The sequence below is a fragment of the Struthio camelus genome, chromosome 25, assembly GCF_040807025.1.
Source record: "Struthio camelus isolate bStrCam1 chromosome 25, bStrCam1.hap1, whole genome shotgun sequence".
Classification (NCBI taxonomy): Eukaryota; Metazoa; Chordata; class Aves; order Struthioniformes; family Struthionidae; genus Struthio; species Struthio camelus.
Genome location: NC_090966.1, coordinates 6,077,250 through 6,098,768, shown reverse-complemented (window position 1 = coordinate 6,098,768; position 21,519 = coordinate 6,077,250). Strand labels below are relative to the sequence as shown.

At 58.5% G+C, this 21,519-nt stretch overlaps 1 protein-coding gene across 12 annotated transcripts in view; it reads left to right on the top strand.

The window, feature by feature from the left end:
- Positions 1-21,519, top strand: part of SRCIN1 (SRC kinase signaling inhibitor 1) — an 87,359-nt gene that overhangs the window by 56,754 nt on the left and 9,086 nt on the right. For 11 of the 12 annotated variants that reach the window (XM_068918885.1, XM_068918893.1, XM_068918894.1 and 8 more), the window contains 16 exons: positions 5,440-5,632; positions 6,176-6,374; positions 7,054-7,147; positions 7,775-8,604; positions 9,047-9,139; positions 9,403-9,446; positions 9,955-10,133; positions 10,998-11,173; positions 11,546-11,676; positions 12,982-13,129; positions 14,189-14,501; positions 14,942-15,191; positions 15,525-15,679; positions 15,804-15,956; positions 16,745-16,873; positions 19,537-20,916. In XM_068918885.1, the coding sequence (XP_068774986.1) occupies positions 5,440-5,632; positions 6,176-6,374; positions 7,054-7,147; positions 7,775-8,604; positions 9,047-9,139; positions 9,403-9,446; positions 9,955-10,133; positions 10,998-11,173; positions 11,546-11,676; positions 12,982-13,129; positions 14,189-14,501; positions 14,942-15,191; positions 15,525-15,679; positions 15,804-15,956; positions 16,745-16,873; positions 19,537-20,916 (4,467 nt within the window). The remainder of the gene's footprint in view (positions 1-5,439; positions 5,633-6,175; positions 6,375-7,053; positions 7,148-7,774; positions 8,605-9,046; positions 9,140-9,402; positions 9,447-9,954; positions 10,134-10,997; positions 11,174-11,545; positions 11,677-12,981; positions 13,130-14,188; positions 14,502-14,941; positions 15,192-15,524; positions 15,680-15,803; positions 15,957-16,744; positions 16,874-19,536; positions 20,917-21,519) is intronic. The other variant, XM_068918898.1, reaches the window with a different exon arrangement.

Below are 21,519 nucleotides of genomic sequence, written 5' to 3'. Positions count from 1 at the left end.
GCTGTGCTTCTGTGCAGGGGCAGGCGCTGGGCTGCGGCCGGGCCGGCACCCAGGACTCGAGGGGGAGGCCGTTTCCTCCGCCGCAGGTTGCAGGCTGGGCTCGGAGCCGAGCCAGCCCTGTCCCGGGGCTGCGGGGCCCTGCAGAGCGCACAGTCCCGGGGTTTATCGCTCCCGGCACATCGCTGCCATGTCAGAAAGCTGCCCAGCACCGTATTAACCCTGTGCTACGAGGCTAGATCAGCGAGAAATGGGTCAACTCCCAGCGTGTCGTTGCTGCAGCACAGGGACAGAGCGGGAGAGCTCTTCTCCTCCCCTCTAGTGTTGCTTGCTGCTACCATGGGTGGGTTTCGGAGGCCGTGGGCAAACATCTTGGTGCCTGGGGTGCACGCGGGAGCCCAGGCTCATCTGAAGCTGCAGGAGCCTGAGCTCTCTGCATGGGGAGCTGAGCAGTGGGTGCTGAGCTCGGGCAAAACTGCCGCGGGATATAGCTGCGTAGGAGAGGGCAGAACGCCTTCGCTCCCCAGCCAGGGGTCCAGGGTGCCTTTTGGTCACCTCCTCATAAGGTGCTGCTCCAGTTTCTACAGAGCGCTGGGATTTATCCTGCACCCCCAGACCCTTCCCCAGCTCAGGCCTGCGCGGGAGGGGATCGCGTTGTGGCTGCAGACGGCGGCGCGCAGAGCAGTCGCCTGCGTGGGTGCGCCAACGCGAGCATCAGTCCTTGCCAAGATCTCGCTGCTCAGCCATGGGGGCTTTGATATGCAGCAGGCAGGTAGATAAGGCCTTTGGGATGAAAGGTGCTCTGTAAGTAGGAGGATATAATCCTTATTGTGTGTTCAGTACTCAACTGTTCCAGCCTTTGATACTTCGCCGCTCAGCAGCGGTGTGATACGGTCTGGGCCAGCCCAAGAATAGGATTTCCCTTCTGGAGACGGTGATGAGGGTTTGATGTTATTTTCATCTTGCATGAAAACTCGGACCGGGTGCCCTGCGCGTGGGCCCTGGCAGGGTCGCCCAGGGTGCCAGGGGCTGTGTGTGCCAGGAGGACCAGGCTGGTGCAGGCAGCCCCCCGTTTTCTCCCCTCCTCGCTCTGCAGAAGGCTTTCCTCCACCCGGCAGTTGGCATCAGGGCAGCGCTCGGCAGAGCGAGGTGTTTGCCCGTGACAGCTCTTCGTGGCTGCCAGGTACCGTCCTGCCCATGCAGACACGGGCACAGACAGCTCCCAGTCACTGTTCATCCCAGGGCTTAATCTGGCCCCCAACGAGGCAGGATTGGGCCAATGCATGCGAGTGTCTCCAGAGAAGCCGAAGCAGGGATCCGGGCATGCCGTTTTAGACTCCACGGTGATGGACGAAGCTGCCTGAGCGTGTCAGATCCTGACGCGCTCGGGGTGCACCTGAAGCCTGCGCTGGATGCGATTAGGTGCCACCAGCTCCAGAAGGGATAGGAGCGTTATGAATGGGGCTGGGAGGGAGGCAGCGCAGCCCCGGCGCGTGGCTGGGGCTGCCGGGGGCCACCGTGCTGTTTTTGCATCAGCTGGTGGCAGGGGCGGAAGGCAGGATGTGTGGGGGCTGAGTTGTCAGTTAACATATTATCTTATAGCAAGGATAAGTCATTAGCAAGGCAGAGCAATAAAAAACAATTCTCTCGGAGTTGGCTCATTAATGGTCCGCTGGAGGCCAAGGACGGGGCAGCCAGCGTGCTCCCGTCTCACCCTTGTTGCTCGGCTCCCTGCCCGGGAGAGCGGCTGCAAGGCGCTGCCCATGCCCGGATCCCACGGCCCGGCGAGGGTCCTGCGCTCGTCCAGCAAATTGTCGCAGCAGAGCTGGCCACAGGCGAGAAAGGGCAGGGATGTTGCTTGGCCCCTGCAGCTGCTTAATCCCTTTTGCAGCACGAGAGCTGGTCCTGCAGCTCGTGGGCCTCGTGCCTTAACCCACGGCGCCTGGGAGCAATAGGTTGACTTTGCCGTGCATCTCTGGTCCCAGCGTGGCCAGAGGCCAAAGCCCTTCGCTCCCCAGTGGGCTCTTGATGCTGGGCATCAGCCTAATGAGCAGAATGGTCCCTTCTGGGCGAAAAATCCATTAATTTTCATCCTGCTGTTAAAAAAAAAATGTTTTAGACTGATGTCATCATTAAGTCTGTCAGATGACCTTACTTTAGGTCAGCTGAAGCCTTGGGGTGGAGGGTGAGGATGGGACCAGTCGCAGCAGGGGAAGCTCATCCCCTCCCCAGTCCCTGCTCCCGGGGGAAACGTCTCCGTCGATTTGGGAAGCAAGTTGCGTTGCCGCGTTGCACGGAGACACACGCACACTGCAACCCTTAGCAACAAGGATGCTACGTGGCAACAGCAGTCTCAGCCATCCTGTTGTGTCATGAAGAGGGAGAGAGACAGATCCCCCACCCTTGGCTACATCGATCTTTTTATGATTATGATTATTTTTTCCAGACAAAACAAGTAGCGGGGAGGGGACGTGCTGGCTGTGTGTGTGATCCGACAACCTTCTTTCACCTTGTGTCGAAACTTGGTGGCTTTCGGAGTCCGGCCAAGATGTGGGTGCCGGCGGGGGGATGTCAGGGGTGCCTGCATGGGGGGAGCAGAGAGGAAAGATGGGAGAGGGATGGAGGTGGAGCAGGATGAAACTAAGCACTGGCACAGCGCAGGAGAAGGAGCAGAGAGGAAGGGGTTCACTGGTCTGGTGAACGCAGGCTGCAGGGACACGTATCCTTGCAGGAGACGTCATGGTCCAGGAGCTAAGGCCTCTAGCTGGGGCTCGCAAGCGCTGGCTGCCCCATCCCTGAGCTACCCTGTGACCCAAGATCTCTTGTCCTTGGGCAGGAGCTGTGGGGCAGCATCGCAGAACAGGGATGGTTTTGCTCCCAGAGAGACAGAGGGGGACCCAAAGCCCTTGAGATCTCCTGGCTGTTCCCGGGTGTGCTTCAGGGTCTGGAGGTCGCCTGCTGTGACAGCGAGCAGCGGGGCCGGGGCCGGTCCGTGTGCCGGTGTGCCTGAGCTGGCGAGAAGGGCAGCGCTGTGGATGGGAACCGAGCGCCGGGGGGCAGGACTGCGGCCCAGGGCTCGACGCCTGCCCTCGGCGCTGCTGTTGCTCCATCGCGGCTGCGATCCCTCGGCTGGACGGTCTCGCGCGTTCGTGTGCCTTCTGCGTAGACTCGCGGGAGAAAAGAGTGACTCCCCGTAGCTGCGTGACGCCCGCCGCCCTGGGGAGAGGCGGGTCGGAGCGGGCTGCTTCATGCCCCGCTTCCGCCCGCGCCGCTCCTGGGCCCGGAGGGCCGAGAGCGGCTCTGAGACGGCTCAGCAGGGAAAAGTACTGGGGGTTCAGCTTGGATCTGTGCACGCGGGAAGGAGAGACGGGGGAGCCAAAGCCGGGCGCGTTTGCCCACCTGCCGCGCGAGCAGATGGGGTGTGGGCAGCCGCGGGACAGCTCGCTACGGAGCCGCGCACGCTCCGGCGGAGGTCGCCGCGACATTCGTCTCTACGCACGAAGAACAGAGCAGCGGCTCATTCCCGAGCTTCCGCCCGTGAGTTTTTAGCTTGTAAAAACCAATACGCGGCTCAGCCTGGGGCCGCTGCAGGCTGCCCACCGCGGGCAGCCTGGGCGGAGGGGCTGGCCAGCGTGCACCCGTGGGAGCACCCGGCGCGAGCCCTAAACACCCCCGGAGCCTGGGGACAGACTGCCCGGCGTGAGCGCAGCCGTCCTGCGGGAGAGGGGAGGGTCCCGCCAGCGCCCACTGCTCGCTGCCGCTCTCTGACGGCCGGGTGCAAAGTCCACCCGGGGAAGGTGCTGGTGGCTCGCGCAGCCCCTGGGTTAGGTGTGACCTGTTCCCCTCCGGCAGGAAACCTTTTCTGATGTAGGAATTTAAGAATCTGTGCTGCCAACGTGCTTTTAGTTAAAAAAAAACAACAGCAACAACAGAAATACGCAGTCAATTTTCCAGCAATTAGCTACAGCGAGAACATTTCAAGTCGTAGAAAACCCCGCCCCACAGGATTAATTAAAGCGTCTAATTAATGCCTAATTTAAATGATGATGATGACTGTTATCATTTCATATTGATTTTTCTTTCTGGTCTTAAAATAGAGCTGTTGTCCCTTCCGTGCCGCCTTTTCCACACCCCAGGAGCTGTTTGTTCCCTCTGTTTGATTTGCCAACGTTAAACGTGTCTGGAAAATCGAGCCTCGTATTTCGGGGTATTGACAGGCAGCGTTTGCTTCCCGGGATGCTGGCAGCAGAGCTCGGCCGCCCCGTGGGCGGGCACCTGTGGCAGCAGGACCGGGCTGCACGGTGTCTGTCCGTCTGTCCCAGCCCCGGGACACGGTCCTGGCTTGGCTCTCGACTGGGACGGATGTGACTGCTGGGCCGGTCCCAGCTGGGGCCACCAGCGCTGCCTCCTATAAATAGCACGGGGGTTCGCGGCCAGCCCAAAAGGGATGGGACCCGGCTCCAGCCCCGACCAGCGGGCTGCGGAAGTGCTGCCTCCGCGCACAGCCGAGGCCTGCTTCCCCCGGATGCGATGGCCCGCGCCGTGCCTGCGGGACGGGCCCCGGCTGGCACCCAGCCCTCGCGTGCCCCCGTCAAGCCTATTCAAGGGTGGGTGAGCATATGTCTTTCCAGGGGAATAAGTGGGTGTAAATGTATTGACTTACATTCCTGGTAGGCACTGTTCTGATTAAATATGCATTGCCCACATACAGGGTTTAAAGATGTTTGTGCAGAAAGCCTCTGTATGTAGCCTGAACTTTTATACAGTGGATATATGCTTGGCCATGTGAAATCGGACTCCTGGCATATTAAATTTTTACTGCTGTAAACCCAAGCCCATTACTTTCCCCCAGCACAGGCAGCCATAAACCTTGCCGCTGCTTTGCTTCCAGAATAAGCCAGGCATTTATGTTTCCCGGGAGCTGGTTCATTGGCGTAATGGATGTCTAACCTCCTGTAATTGCTAAGGTTATTCCAGCACTTGCATGCAAGCCCTGGCTCTGTTGCCAGCCAGCTATCACTGTTTTTACTTCAAGTGGGTTGCTGGTGGAGGAACTCTAAGGCGCCTGGAATGGCACCGGGAGGCTTTGAAATGCAGAATGCTGCAAGCCTGAAGTGGAAAGCATGAGCACGCGATTGCGGGAGACAAGGGGACAGTAAATGGTTGTACATACTTAGACCGGGAGATCAAGGATACCTCGAGCCTGTCACTGCATCTGGACTACATCAGCTTGTTGACTCGGCTGATGATCGAGGGCTGAGCATCCCCAGACGCGGCCCAAGCGGCTCGGCCTCACCCGTGGCTCTCCATCGCAGCATGAGGCTTTGGAGCAAACGCAGCAGCACCGTCTCCTGCAACGTGCTGCTGTGTAGAGGGGAGGAGGCCAGGGCTGGGGTACTGCCAGCGCAGCTTTCCTTGGACCTCTCCCCTCTCCTTTTCCAGACAAGGAGCTCCCGACACTCCCAGGGCTCCCAGCCCGGCTTAGCCGATCAAGCCAAGCTTTCCTTCGCCTCGGCCGAATCCCTGGAAACCATGTCGGAAGCTGAGCTGCCCATTGGATTCAACAGGATGAACCGGTTCCGACAGAGCTTACCTCTGTCCCGGTCCACCAGCCAGACGAAGCTGCGATCCCCAGGTACCGTCGCCCTCTCCCTCCCTCGCAGGCAGGGCAAGGGGCCGGGGCGAGCAGCGTGTGCCTGCTCGGTCAGGGCTGAATCCGGTCTCCCTGTGACTGTGGTTGTGACAGGCCACTCGCGCCTGGGAGCTGGGGGAGCTGTGCAGGGGCTGCGCTTTGGATGCTGATCCACCAAACATCTATTTTTGCCTCTGCAGACTGATAACTTGCATCTGCCACTTGCACACATGCCATGTGTGTATGGCATTGTTTTGTTTTATGCAAATAAACCCAGTGGGATCAGAGGTCACTGCGTGTTATGCAGGAATGACTGGTGGGGGGGACAAGCTGCCTTCAGCCTTTTTGCTCCCGGGTGGGGTTGGATAGAGCAGAGATCACTGACCCTTCGATTGGGCACAGAGACCTCCAAGCAGGTGGACAAACTGAGGCCAGAGAGCCCCAGCCCGTGGCATCTCTTCAGTGTTGCATCAAGACAGGGTGAGAGTACAGCAGCTCTCCATGGTGTGGGCACCTCTCACCCCTTGCTGCTTGCTCTGCTTCCAGGGGTCCTTTTCCTGCAGTTCGGGGATGAGACGAGGCGTGTTCACATCACCCATGAGATCAGCAGCATGGACACCCTGCACGCCCTTATTGTCCACATGTTTCCCCAGAAGCTCACAATGGGGATGCTGAAATCTCCCAACACTGCCATCCTCATCAAGGACGAGTCGCGCAATGTCTTCTACGAGTTGGAGGATGTCCGGTGAGGGTTTGGGCCAGATAGCGAGGGAGGGAGTGAGCTCAGAAATCCAGCACTAGTTTTGCGTTGGTACCTGACATCTTGGGCCAGTTCTTACAAGGAGCACCAGCCTCTAAGAGTTTCTCCTTACACAAGCTGTGTCACGAGAGCCTGCCCTCCTGGGGGTATCGAGCTCATTAGCTTGCATTTTTCTTCCTCAGAGGTGAGCTGGTGTTGGCAACTCTTCTCCCTGCGGGGATGGTCCAGTGTCTCCCTTTTCGATGGGGTAGAAAGACCTTTGCAATGGAGGAGGATTTCCTTGGAGATGGTGGAGGGACCAAAGGTCATGTGGGGCTCTTTAGAAGAAACTGGGGCAGGCAATATTTACTCTGCAAAGTCTGACCTAGGAAAACCTGACACAGGGGATGGAGCTGGCATGGCTGCAGGAAGTTGAATATCTGCTTCTGCCCGGACTGGGTCAGCTTTGCAGCCCGGTCCATGTGGCTGTCCCTGATCGGGCAGCTGTCACGGTGTGCCCTGGCAGGAGAGATTGATTTCCCTTTCTTTGCGGGCATCACAAGAGATGAAATTAGTGGAATGAAAGCAGAAGGATGTGGGTGTAAGTCTTGTGGTCAGGACCTGCTGGAGGCTTGGAGGCTGCCTGTCCGAGATGCCTGGCTCATAACTCTCCCTCTCATTTCAGAGATATCCAGGACAGAAGTATCATTAAAATCTACCGAAAAGAGCCCCTCTATGCCTCGTTCCCAGCTTCGCACATCACCAATGGTGACCTGAGGGTAAGGGGGGATGCAGGTGTTCATGCGGAAGGGGAGAGGGTGCAGTGTGCGCGAACCTTGGATACTGGGGCTGGGGTTAGTGGAGAGAGAAAGTGAAAGAGACAAAGAGTCTGGTAATTGTGGGTGTTTGCAGAAGGAATAATGACTGCGATTCGATTTGTCTTTCCGGATTTCAGCATTGCTAAGTGTTACTTTAAGTGAATGGATATTTGGAACCTGACAGCAGAGTAATAAACATGATAATTAGGGAATTCATCAGAATGAATCGTCCTGCTCCTGGATGGGAATGAGGGAGCTGCCATTTGCCAAGGCCAGGTGAAGACTCATGAGCTGCAGATCCCGGTTCTTGGTGCAATCCGAGACAGAGCATGGCTGTGGGGTCTCTAGCTCAGCCTTACCTGGCAGGAGGGTGTTTGCTTGGGGATCGGTAGTAGCAGAGGGGTAGTGTACAGATGCACACGTGCCCACAGAGAGCACTCTGCCCTAATGCCTCAGCATCCACAACGGGGACCCAGACCTCTCCATGGGAGGGTTGCACCAAGGCAGGGTCCCAACCAGGCAGAGCAAGGGAAGGGAGTACAACCTGCAGGGGCCACAGCGCTGACGGACTCTGTCTCTTCTCCGCAGAGGGAGATGGTTTACACCTCCAGGGAGTCGTCTCCCACCCGCCGGCTGAACAACATGTCACCAGCCTCTCACCTGACTTCTGGCTCTCCACCGCCCGTGCTCCAGTCCTCCTCCCCGTCCCGCTCTCGCATGTCCTACAGCGGGGGCCGCCCGCCCTCCTACGCGGGCAGCCCCGTCCACCACAGTGAGCGCCTCTCCAACCTGCCACCCGCGCAAGGTGTCTCGCCCAGCCCCAGTGCCATCCTGGAGCGCCGGGATGTGAAGCCAGATGAAGACCTGGCTGGGAAGAACATGGTGCTGGTGAAGAACGAGGGGCTGTATGCCGATCCCTACAGCATGGTGCACGAGGGCCGCCTCAGCATCACCTCCACCCAGTCCCTGGCTGGCATGGGAGATCCTTTTGGCTACTCTGGGGGGCTGTACAAGAGGGGCTCTGTGCGCTCCCTCAGCACCTACTCCGCGGCTGCCTTGCAGACAGAGCTGGAGGACAGCCTGTACAAGCCGAACGCACAGCTTTACAGTGACACATATGGGCCTGGCCTGGGTTTCCGCATGCCCCCCTCCTCCCCGCAGAAGATGGCTGATGGGCGGCTAGTGGATGTGCAGCCGGGGCAGAGCCCTCACAGCCCCTACTCAGGGCCCCCCAGCCGGTCCTCGCCTGTCCGCCAGTCCTTCCGCAAGGATTCCTGCTCTTCTGTCTTCATGGAGAGCCCTGTCAACAAACCACGCAACGCCAGCTCCTCTGGGCCTCCGGAGCTGTTCCCTGGCCCTGGTGACCGCCCGCTGTCAGGGTTCAGCTCTCCTGTGCCGGCCAAGGATACAGAAACAAGGTAAGAAAGGAAATGGGAGAAACCTCCCCATGGAAATTGGCCTTGCTGGCCCGGTTATTGTCCTTTGGTGTGGCTGGGCAACGAGAGACGAAGCACAGGTAGGCTTTGCTCTGTTGTCACAGAGGCAGAAGTACCAAGACATGTAACGAAGAACTGAATTGTGCAGCACTGAGGGAGCTGAGTAGGGATAGCTGGAGGTGTGGAGGGGGTCGGATAGAGTTGGTGAAATTAGCAGTGCTGCCATGTCTCGAGTTCCCTTTTTGGGAATTGAGTACTTCTAGGCTCCACATATGCAAGTGAGACTTGCAGGGACCCTGCACCTGGTGGGTGAGTGCTGATGAGGCCGGGACAAGCACCATGCCACCCTCACAACCTCACAGTGGGAGGGTGTCCGCAGTGCCGGAGCCCGGTCCTCATCCATCCCCTCTTCCTCTCCTTGCAGGGAGCGGATGGAAGCCATGGAGAAGCAGATTGCCAGCCTGACGGGGCTGGTGCAGAGCGCCCTGCTCCGCGGCTCCGAGGCCGAGACCTCCAGGTAAGGATGGGATGGTGGGTGCTGGAGCCATTTCCTGTGTGGTAAAGACAGGGTTGCGGCAGGAGGGGGAACTCCTCCAGGCTCAGGGGAAATCTTCAGCCAAGGTATTTGCTGCTAAGGATCAGGCTGGAGACTCCTGCCCACCCTTCCTGCAGACACCTCCCTCCAAGGAGATGTCAGCCTCTGCAGTGTCCCTGCTCCTGGTGCTGATGAGGACGGAGGTGCCTATTCCACACTCGTTCCCTTCCTGTCTTTTGTTGCAGCGAGAAGACAGAAACCACCAACGGCGGGACCCCCCCATCAGCATGTAAGTGACTGGGGAGAGGAGCAGAGCCAGCCCTTCACCTCACAGTACCCCCAACCCTCTGCTTGAAGCTGCTGCAAGTCCCTGGCCCCAGGCCCATGTCAGGGAGCTGTGGCTCTGCAGCCTCCATCAGCCAGTGGGGCTCCTTGTCCTGCTGAGGAGCAGTCCCTCCTTGGGGCCAGCATGGGGTTTGTGTGGACGATACAGTTTTGGAGGCCACACAGAAGCACTAATGGACTACGCACAGTGTGGGGAGGGAGGGGGTATTCCCTGGAAAGCAGGAGAGCAGAGTGTGCACACTCCACTGGGATGGGGAGTCTTCTCCAGGGAGCTGAAGGAGCCAAATCCTGGGGGTCAGACCAAAAAGGGGAGCAGGCAGAGGGACTATGAGAAGTGCTGGGTGGGATATACAGAGCGAGAGGAGTCCTGGGCTGGGGGTGGGCAGGGTGCAGGCCTGGGACAGGGAGATGGGAATGCTTCCCTCAGCAGCCTGTGCTTTCCCTCCCTGCAGCGGCCAGCCGGAGTGGCATGGGGACCCCGGTGCCTGTGCCCCCGCCGCCCTCTGCCACAAGCACGCCGGCGGGGCAGCCCACTGCCATCACCCGCTTGCACATGCAGCTGCATCTCCACGACCTGCAGCAGAACGCCAGCGACATCCGCAACCAGCTGCAGCAGCTCAAGAAGCTACAGGTGGGTATGAGGAGCACAGGGGGGACCCCAAGCCAGCCCAGAGTGGTTCCAGCCCAGAGCACAAAAAGCCCCCTTTCCTGGTGACCTTGCATGGGACCAGACTTGGCTGTGGAAGTGTCCTGAGCACAGAGATGACTCTGTGTGCTGGGGGGTCATGGACATGGAAAGGGACACAGTGCCCTGCAGAACAGCCACGGTCTGGGCACAGGCTCCCTGAGAGCAGCCGCCCACTTCACTAAGTTCAGACCCTGGATGACGTCTTGATCCTGGGCTGATTTTGACCCATAGTCTGGAATTGAAAGGCTCTGTAGCCCATTTAATATGCCCTCACACATGCCCACAGTGAACACACAGCCCTGCTCCTGGCTTTGTTTTGCTGTTAAATGTGGCCTCAGCCCACTCTTGGATCCAGAGCAAAGCAAAGGATCTCTGGGTGCTGCACATTCAATCGGCTGTTTTAGGTCAATCTCTGGAGCCAGCTAAAGTGCCAGTGTGGGGGCACCCTGCCAGGTCACCCATCCCTCCCCATCCTAGCCCTTCCCTACGTTGCTGCCTGCCTGGTGCAGAGCAAGGCTGGACAGTGGCTCCCCTTCTGGGGCCGAGGAGCTGAGTGTCAGGCTCGACTGTGCACCCAGCTTTGCTCTGACCAACCCAGCTCCAAAAACAAGGAGCAGTGACAGATCTGCAGAGCATAGACCGAGCCAGACCTGAGTGTGTAAGAGCGAGGGTCCTGATCCCTCCCCAGCCTGAGCCTGAGGCTGTCCCCGCAAGTGGCCAGTCCTGAGCCATGCCCCTTGCCTGCGATGGGCCCCATCCAGGCGGCTCCCCTGGCCAGCGGGCTGACTCCCCTCCCTGACCCCACAGCTGCAAAACCAGGAGACAGTGAAGACAATGCTGCGGCGAACGGAGACGGAGATCAGCGTGCGGGTGACGGATACCATGCGCAAGCACGAGGACCCTCTGCAGCGCCAGCGCAGCCTGGTGGAAGAGGAACGACTCCGGTACCTCAATGAAGAGGAGCTCATCACCCAGCAGCTAAAGTGAGAGCCCATTTGGGTAGGAGCCCCATGGGCAGAGCTGGTGCTGCTGGGCTGTGTCTGCCCCACCAAAGCGCCCCAGCTCCTGGCACTCGAATAGGGAGGGGGTCCTTGTACACCAACCTCGATGGGCCAGATCCTCCACTGGCGTAAATCAACATCCCTGCATGGCACCTTGATGTCAGGCTCCATCCTTATTCCCCCCAGTGCAGGGAGGGGAAAGCATTGTGGTCCCCAGCCAGCTCTGCTCCCCTCTCTGCAACGCAGGACATGAGTGGAGGGGACCTGCCAGCCTCGCCATCCTGTTCCCTCCCCTCTGGCTCTGCACAGTACCAGAGTGGCAGTGATGTCCTTGCCCTGCCTGTTTGTTCATAGTGACCTGGAGAAGTCGGTGGAGAAGATCCAGAAGGATTTAGCCCACAACCACCGGCTCATCCCTGTGCAGGAGCTGGAGGAGAAGGCCGTGGTGTTGAAGCAACTGGGGGAGACCCTGACAGACCTCAAGGGTGAGGGGCTGCGAGCACAGGGGACGGGGGGCAGTCCTGGGCCTGCAGTGCTGGCAGGGTTGGGGAGCAGCATCTGCTTGCATCTCCTGCCTCCATCCTCGTGTATGGGAAGCCATTGGCCTGGCAGCAGCACAGTTGCATGGCCCTGGGTTTCCTGTTTCCTGCAGGTTTGTGTGTTTGCATATACTGAGGCTGTGCATCCCTGTGTGCTTGTGTGCTTCATCGGTGCGTTGCCTGCGCGCTTGGTTGGTGCTGGGGCCACGGGTCAGCAGGGCGTTTGCCTGTATTGCCTTACGTGTGGCTGGCATGTTTGCCTGTATTCCCCAGCCTAGGTTTCCGGGGTGCCTGTGCAGGTCTGGGCTGTGTGTGTCCTGCAGGTTTTGGGGTGTTTCAGTGGTGAGGGCTGCATCCCGCACCCCTGCTGCAGTGTTCATGGCTCTCCAGGAACAGTGTCCCTGTTTGCTCTGCTAGCTGTTGAAATCCGTCCTGAAAACTCTGCCCAAGTTCATCTGACAGCTCATGCTTGCTCAAATCTCAGCCTCCCCCTCCCATGGGACCTAGCTTTTACCCACCCCCCTGCACACTACATTTTATTTTGCTGCTCCTGCAATCTCCCAGCCCTGGGCTGCACCCATCTTGCCTTTCCTGAGCAGATACACTCTGCGCTTCAATTCATAGTGGCAGAGTTCCTACTTCCCAGAGCCAAAGCAGATAATAACTGATGATTTGGCAGAAGTTGCTGAGGTTGTGAGAGGGAGAGGGACAGAGGGGAGATGTGGGGAGGGACTGGAGGCACAGGGCAGAGGTGTGAACAGCTCTGTTTTCCTGCAGCCTTTACATAAAATCGGGCTGATGCTGAGCAGCCTAGACAAGTGAGCAGAGCGCGAGGCAGGCAGCCAGAGCTCCCTGCTCCACATCAGGCTCTGCCCCAAGTCTCCAGGGCCACGGTCCTGGCTACCAAGCCCCCCGCAGGGGTCCGCTCTGCGGGAGCCTTTGTGTCCATTGCTGCAGCTTGGGGTTGCCGGGTGGGAGCTAAGATCGGTGCCAGTGGCTGGATGAGAGAAATGAGGCCTGCGTGTGGCAGGGAGAAGGATGATGGGCACGTAGAGGCAGAGAGACACTAGCACAGATGCCCCAAGGCTCATCCTGCTTGGTCTAGCAGGGCGTACGTGCCGTAGAAGTGCGGACGGCCGTGGGCATGGGGCGCCCGTGGAACTGCTGGCCTGGCAGGCTGGTAGGCACCAGGAGGGACTTCTGGTCCTGCACTGCCATGGCCCTGCGTGACCCCCTGCTCTCCCACCGCAGCCCAGTTCCCCAGCCTGCAGAGCAAGATGCGAGTGGTGCTGCGGGTGGAGGTGGAAGCGGTGAAGTTCCTTAAGGAGGAGCCGAACCGCCTCGATGGTCTGCTCAAGCGCTGCAAGACAGTGACAGACACCCTCGCCCAGCTCCGCAGGTGAGTGCTGCGTGCCCCTCCGGGGGCAAACCCGCACTGCTCGAATCCTGACCCAGCCGCCCTCTGGCTCTGGCCCTGCTCCACATCCTCAGCAGTGCCCCATAAATATTCAAATTTTTCTGCCCCTTATGTGCGCTTTGGAGGGCACAGCTCATCCCAGAGGCTACCTGTAAGCCTCCCCTTCTTCAGTTTGCTCCTGTGCCCTTAATACATGTGCCAGCATTGCCCCTGCGCTACAGCTGGGAATCCCCAGAACTGCACAAGATAGGGTCATTTTTCTGCTAGGAAATTAAAAAATTCCCTCAATCCTTTTCAGTGGGGGGGAGAGGGCTCTCTTTCAAAACTGAATTTTCCTTATCACCCTAAAAAAATCTGTTCATGTGTCTGGATACAATGAAAGCACTTGATGTGATCAGAAATCTCTTTCCTGAGGAAGAGAAAAACATTCCGATGGAGAAAATCATCTTCCATATCTAATAATAATTGTAGGCTGGGAAGTGTAGCATTGCTGAGCCTGCCTGCCTGTTCTCATTACAAGACCCTTCACAATAGCTTGTAAGTTGGCCAAACTTGAGGAGGAACGCTCCTTCACCAGGGCTTGCCTCAGGCTCCTTTCTAGCCTGGTTTTCTGAGGAAATGAGCTTGTATGATCACTCAGTGTATGACTCTGCCTACCTGTCATTCCCCCTTTCCTTATAACTCCTGAATCCAATGGTCAATGTCAGCCAAATTTAACAGAGGAGCAGAATCCTGAGAGATCTCAATTTCCTACAAGTTTCATGAAAATGGACAGCCAGGTAGAGAAGAGAGAGCTTATTAATGTGCTGTGCTAAGAGAGAACCTGTAGCGTGAACTCCACCCCTTCATAGACATCAGAGAATCTAAACCTTCGGCCATGAAATGCAGGCGTTCAGGAGAGCAGGTTTGTTTGCTCCTCTGGTTGTGGTGGGGCTCGGAGGGATCATAATAACCAAGCACACCTGGGTGCTGGCCCTATCTCTCGCTATGCCCAGCTCCCCGTGCCATGCAGTGACCCAGCGGCTTCTCTGTCCCCGGCAGGCAAGTGGAAGAGGGCGTGTGGACCTCCCCCAATAACCTCAGCCAGTCCCCCAAGAAGATCGCCCCTGAGACAGACTTCAGCAAAGGGCTGGATTTGGAGACGCCCACCAGTCCCCCAGTCAGCCTCCATCACCTGACGGCTGCCACCGAGACCCTGGGCATGCCTAGCTTTGGGCACAGCCCCCCCCAGACCCAGACCCACCCCTCCAAGAGCAATAACCCTTCACGGGCTCCGGAGATGGTACCTGCCAAGACCCAGACGGGCCCAGAAACTCCCAGCAAGAAGAGCGTGGACAAAGCCATATCTGTGGAGGTAAGATTCCAGAGCAGGTTCCTCCCATTTTGTCCAAACAAAGCTGCAACTGAGGGCATCTTCTAAAGGGCCTGACCCTGCTAGAGCTCTCTTTCCCCAACACCCCAATGTCTCCCAGCTGAAACTGAGAATAAAAGCTAGGTATTTTCCTCCTCCTCGCTAGATTTCTAGGCTGAAGGGGCATCGTAAGAGCGAGGAGCCCCCAGTGTTGATCGCAGCCTTAGAAGCACTCTCAAATTGCATGTCGGCACGTTGGCAAGTTGCAAGCTGGGGTGCACAGCTTGGTAATTAGAGCAGTGCAGGGCTCCAGGACTCGGGTTCAGTGGGTGGCAGGTTGGAGGGAGGCACCAGGGCTGTGACTGGGGTACGTCTCACCTGCAAGGGCGGGAGAAGCTGCCTCATGGGTGCAAGTTGCAGCGAGCTCTGTCTGCTGTCTGCAGGCTGCCGAGCGGGACTGGGAGGAGAAGCGGGCAGCGCTGACCCAGTACAGTGCCAAGGACATCAACCGCCTCTTGGAGGAGACACAGGCCGAGCTCATGAAGGCCATCCCTGACCTGGAGTTCGCTGCCAAGCACAAACAGGCCACAGGCAGCAGCAGTGCCGCGTCCACGCCAGAGCACAAGCCCTCTAAGCCGCAGCATGCACAGAAATCCACGGGCAAGGTGGACCCCAACGGCCGACGGGGCTCAGGTACAGCGTGGGGAGGGCAGGGGGCCTGCGGCTGCCCTGCGGATCCCAGGGCTGGCAGGCATGCAGAGCTGGTTGCTGCAGATCCAGGGCAGATCCAGGTGCAGGACTTGTGCCCGAGATGAGCTCCGCTTTCTCCACTAATCTCTCTTTCTGCTTGTGCCCTGGCTGTGTCCTCACTCTCCTTGTCCTACTATCACCGGTGTGTTTCCCTGGGCTGAGCGGTGGTGCCCTGAAGGGAGCTTTTATGCCCAGGGAGATAGGAGGAGAGTCCCAGCTGTAGTTCTAGAGGGGAAGGGAAAGGCCTCGTGCTCTCACAGTGTCTCTTGTGCCCAGATGAACTGACAGTGCCCCGGTACCGGACCGAGAAGCCCTCGAAATCGCCGCCACCTCCCCCTCCTCGCCGGAGCTTCCCCTCGTCCCATGGGCTGACCACAACCCGCAGCGGTGAAGTCATTGTCACCAGCAAGAAGGAGCCCGGTTTCATGAAGGTAGGGAGCTGGGCCATAGGATGGCTGCTGAGCTGGGCTGAGAGAGGTCACTCTTTGGCACGACTAGACATGGCCCAGCCTCCTGGTGCCCCAGCCCCTCATCCATCCTGCTCTTGCCTCACAGAAGGCCGAGTCAGAGGAGCTGGAGACACAGAAGCCCCAGGTGAAGCTGAGACGGACAGTGTCAGAGGTGGTCAGGCCTGCGTCCACCCCACCCATCATCGCCTCTGCCATCAAAGATGATGATGATGAGGACCGCATCATTGCAGAGCTGGAGGTGAGTGTGGCAGGGGCTGCGGGAAGCCCCAGGTTACCCGGACAGGAGGCAAAGCCCTCACTGACCTGTGTGCTCACATGTGGCCGACATGGGCTGTGCCCTGCTCTAGACTTTGTCAGGAAACACCTGGGGACAGGACTAGGGAACAGCTGGGTAAAGAAGCATCTCTAGCCCCGGCCTAGCAGTGGGTCTCCCCCTCCTTGCCCTATCTTCCAGCAAGAACATGGGACTGTGGAGATGGACAAGCAATTGCACCCTGTGAGACCCCTTGCAGGGTCAAGGAGCTGAGTTTACCAGCCTTCTTCGGCACTTCCACCCAGTCTTGGGCTCTAAGCCAAACTCTTTAATGCTGTGCAGCCTCCCGTGGAGATTCATTAGGTTTGTACACAAGGCACCCTGCAGAGATCCCACCTGAGATGCCTTTCTGAGGCTCTGCATTCTGCAGGACTGCACTCTCCCCAGGCTAGTTATTGCCCCATGTCCAGCCCCGTGTGTTCGCTAAGGCTGAGGTACCCAGGTGCATTGTGGATCCTAGTGAGCTCCCAAACACTAGGAGCCTTGTGAATAGCTCCATGGGCAAGTCATGCCCTCCGGCCTCCACCTCTGCAGAGCCTGCCCTGTGGACCCACCAAGGTTCCTTGTTGTCAGCTGAGAACAGTGGTTGTTTCACTCACTGCCAGCAGCTGATGAGCCCCTGACCTGGCCTGTCTCCGGCAAGCGTCCCTGCAGGCTCCATCTCTGTGACTGCCAAGCCTCCCTCCTCCAATCCACCGTGTTTGACTCCCCAGGTGTTTCAGAGAAGCTCTGCCTCCCCTTTCATTCCCAAGCTCCGTTATGATCCGCTCGCGGCTGCCATCTCCCCTGGGCACGCAGACTTGTGGCCCAATGGAGCCTCCGTTGCAGCCGAAGGATGGAAGGTAACAGCTTGCTCCGAGCTACAATCCCTCCTTCTACCTGACGGGCTGCCACCGCACTTTAACCAGTCTCATCTCCTGCCTCTTTTTAACTCTCTCTCTCTCTCCCCTTGTCTCTGATTTAACAAACTAATGGCTTCTCTCCGCTCCCTTGCTCACTGCCACTGTGTGCGACACTGACACAGCACAGGACAAACCACTAACCACACCACCCCATACAACAGCAACATGAGGCTGCTGCAGCTCCCGTGAGGGCCAGACCCTGCAGCCACATGGATGGGAGAAAGAATGGAGGGCAAGGGGCATGGGGCCACCCCCAGCACCCCCACCGGGCAGGGCGTGGGGAGGGCTCGCTGGTCGCACACCGTTTGGGTTGCCTTGGTGGCTTGCTACAGCCTGGGAGGGTGTCACTGGAATGAGGGCTCTGGATGGTGATGCATGTTGTGCCTTGCGGATGGAGACCCTGCTCCACATGCATGATGCTGGCAGAAGGTGAAGGGCTGGGCTGGAGGCTGGTGGCTGCTGGGAGCCACTTGGGCTTGCTCCCATCACACCTCTGGACTGCTGGGCACCTGAACAGAGCAGAAGGGGCAGGCTCAGCCCTGCTCCCTCCCAGCCCTCCTGCCCTTCATCCTCCAGGGATGGAGAGAGCAGGAGGAAACAAAGATGCCTGGAAGGTGGACGAGATGGAGCAGAGGGTGTCCTGAGGGGTGAACAAGAGGGGACTGCTGAGACCCTCTGCAGAAAGTATCTAGCAGTGGGGAGCAGCTGGACAGATAGGCTGCACCCACGGGAAGGGGACAGGACTGGTGCAGGACAGGGCTGGGGAAGCACTTTGCAGTGGGACACAGAGGCAGAGCCCTGGATCCAGCCAGCACGGTGGATACCTGTGTGCTGCCTGGCTCCAGCCTAACTGGTGATGCAAAGTGGTTTCGCATGGCCAAAAAGGGCCACGCTATTTCCTTGTACCCTGCAAAGGCTTCAGTGGATTCACAGCCAGACGTTTGCTGGCCTTCCTGCCCTCAAACCCAAACCTTGGGAGGGGATGCACAGGCCGCTCTCCTTCACTGCACCGCGATGAAGGCTGGGTCAGGGCAACACGCATCTCTGTGCCAGCCGGGCTGCGAGAGCTGGGAGCGCTCAGCCCCAGCACGCTGCCCACCTCCCGCACATCACTTGAGATGAGCCACAGGGCCAAGGAGGACAGCTGGGCCTGGGAGCCCAGTCCCTTCTGGTGTGTCCTGCTCCATGTCCCCCCAGCAGCTCTTTGGGCTTTCTGGCTCATCCAGAGCAGCTCAGCTGCTGCTGGGGTCAGGGCACATTGTAGCGTCCCTGCTTTCTCCTGGGGAGACCCAGCACCAGGGCTGAGCCTGCTGGGCAGACCATGGTTGCCCTAGAGCTGCTCCCAGGCAGCATTGCCTACCCCTGTGGGGAAGGGCCCCTCTGCCTGCGGCTTGGACAAGTCCAGCTCTGGCCCCAGAGCTCAGTAGCCATCACAGCACGTGTATTTCCTTCCCCGTCAGCCCTGGGTGGTACTTAGACCCCCAGGGCTGGAGCATGGGGAAAAGGGGCTGTGCCGGGGCAGCCAGGCTGAGGCTGTGCATCTCCCTGCTTGCCCATCTCGTGGTGCAGGGCTGGGCCACCAGGCAGCGTGGCGTAACCACCATATCACCCTGTCCTGCCACTAGGCCACCGGCCAGCACAATGCTGGGCCTGACTGCAGCACACGGAGCCCCTCCGGAGGCTGCACTTCCCAGGAAAGGACCCCAGGTTTGTGGTGCAGAGGCCCCTTTCCAGCCCTGCAGCTGCAGGGGGGCACCTGTTTTGGAGAGCATTTCTCCTCTGAAAGTCCTTCCACCTCTATTTCCCTGGCCTCCTCAGGGAGCACGGCCTGCTCTAATCTCCCAGGCATAGCACAGCTCATTGCCTCTCCCTTGTGACAGTAACCGAGACGCAGGGGGAAGAACGACAATGTTTTCTAGGTGGCTTCTTCATGCTCAGGGTTTTAAAGGTCTTGTACTCCTTTGCAGCTCATTTGCAATGGATCTTCCCCTGCCTTCAGATCCACCGAGACCTGTGAGCTGACTGCAAAGAGCAGCCGCCCGGGTAGCTCGCAGCCCCACAGCCTCTGTGCGGCTGTGCTGAGCAGCCGTGAGGGCTGGACCCTGCTCTCGTATGAGCACTGTGCCTGTTTACACCAGCGTAAGAGAAATCTGGACCAGACTGTGGCAGTCAGATTTCCAAAGGCATTTGGGAGGTGCAGCAGCACCGAGTCTGACTTACTAAAGAATCCAAGCAACTTAGTTGCATAAGTCTCACAGACTCCTGAAGCCCGGTAAAAGCACGGTATCTCTCCATGCCTATGAGAAGTCACAGTTGCCCAAATGGCTGCTGAAACCGTGGCTAGGCAAGAGGGGAGCTGAGCAACTCCCTTCCTGGCCAAGCACGTTCTTGGAGAGATACAATGCCAGAAGGTGTCACCAGTGGGGGACCCGAAATAGCTGGGCATTTGGGTGTGCTGACACATGATGTGCCGTCCTGGTGGTAGTGAGGCAATGCCCAGAAGCAGCTGCTCCACTCTCCGAGCAGCTCTCCACTTCCTTCGCTGGCGTGGCCAGGTCTCCACTTCTCCACCAGCTCTTAATTTGTCTGAATTCTCTACCTAGGAGCCGGAGCCCCTGGCACCTCCAGGGAGCAGGGCTTTCTCCCTCCCGCAGATTGTGCTCACCGAGTGGGTGTCTGAACCACCGTCCCCTGAAGCCGAGCTTGAGGTGTCGGTAGAAACAGGCTCCTCTGAGCACAGTGGCCAGTCTGGCAGCAGAGGAGCAGGAGGGGAGCTTGCACCCGTCCATGTGCAATTGGAAGGAAACTCTGCTGACGTGCTCTCACCAGACAGGCCTGAGAGCCGCTCTGATGGGGAAGGGAAATGCTGTGCATCTCCTGGCATCTCAGAAGACTCTCCAGCCACACTTAGGTGCGTTCCAGACTCAGCCACGCAGCCCCAAAGAGGCCCTTATCAGGGCTGTGACCATGCAGCAAGAGAGACTTCAGTATTCCCTCTAGTGAACAGCAAGGTCCCATCTCTCTCAAAGCATGCAACTAGCCAGCCCCTTGGGGAAGAAGGAAGGGACACAGCTTTGAACTCTGCTGGAAACCAAGAAGGCAGCAGCAAGCCATCACCCCAAGGTCCTTTGGCTGAACAGCCTCCTCCTCCTTGGGGGGAAGCCACAGATCCTGGAGCTGGAGACACAGCGCTCCCGTCCATCAGTGCAGATGGTGAAAGGCCCAGCGCTGCCGTGGGGGTTCCCAGTGATGTTGTGGAGCCCCAAGGAGGAACCAGACAGAGTGTGCAGAAGGCAGTTCCTCCTCCTGGAGTCCCTGATGGGATTTGCAGACAAATGCAGAGGGAGGAACGCAACAGCTTGCCAGCACCAGCATGCCCGGTGCCAAAACCTAGATCTTTCCTAGGCAGCGATCCAGACCAGCAAGGGAGCAAAGAGTCCAAGGCTGAGCATCCCAAGGAGCAGGTCCCTGCTTTATCAAGGCCAACGGAGCATGAAGCAGCACCCCGCCAGAGCAGCCTAGGTCTGCCCGCTCAGGGAGAAGGAGCCGAGATGGACTCCGGTGTAGAAGGAAAGATAGCAGAGGAACATTGTTCCCAAGGTCCTCGGGGAAGGAGGAGCAAAGGGGAGGTATCTCCTCTCCACCCCATGACTCCACGCAGCAAAGAGATTTATGAAGGCACGTACCAGAGACTGGATAGCCTAGAAGAGACTATCCGTGAGCTGGAAATAACCATTAATGAAATCAGCAGCCATCCATCGGTTGAATTCATATTCCCTAAAGAACTTCTAGGACAAAATGAGCCTAAGGATGCCAGCGAAGGGATAGAGGAAGGTCCAGGGGATCTCATACACAGTAGCTGTGACGATGGGACTGCCCTGGATCTCAGTCAGGCCAAAGATGATGCTCCTGAGAGTCCATCTCCGAGCAAGACCAAACCACCTCTGCTACCGAAGCCGCAGCTCCCTCTCGACAGTCCTCAGGTTTATTTTCTGTTATCCCTCTTACTGTGCTGTACCCTTGGATTCACTCTGATGCGTTCTCTTCCTCCACCTCTACCTGCCCCCTCTCTGTGAATCTACCTTCAGATAGACCTGAGGTGTAAAACAAATCTCCCTTTCTCCCCGTCACTTGGGCAGGCCATTGGAAGTGCAGGCAAGAAGGAGCGAGACTGCAGACAGCAGGGAACGAATTGTAAAGGCAGATGGTCGCAGGCAGCGCTGCTGTCTGCCCCTCTGTCTGCGTGCTGGTGGCTTCCTCAGCCCCTTGCCGTGCTGCGCGCTAGCACTGAATCAGACCAGGGCTAGCAGGCGTCTTCTGCGGTGGCAGGGTTCAGGGCTGCTCCTGGTGCGCAGCAGCCCTGGCCGCCTGGGCTGCTGGTCTGGGAAGGGGCTGTGCCTGGGATCTGCAGCAGGCGCTGGGATGGGGATTTTGCTGTAGCTCAGACCCAAGGCACAGTCCAGCTTCACATCGGTGTGATCACGGGCAGTGATGAACCAGGCTCTCCAGAAGGGAAGCTGCTTTGCACGGAGCGTGGCTGAGTGCGTATTAGATCTGGCCCGCTGATAAGCAGAGAGGCAGAGAGC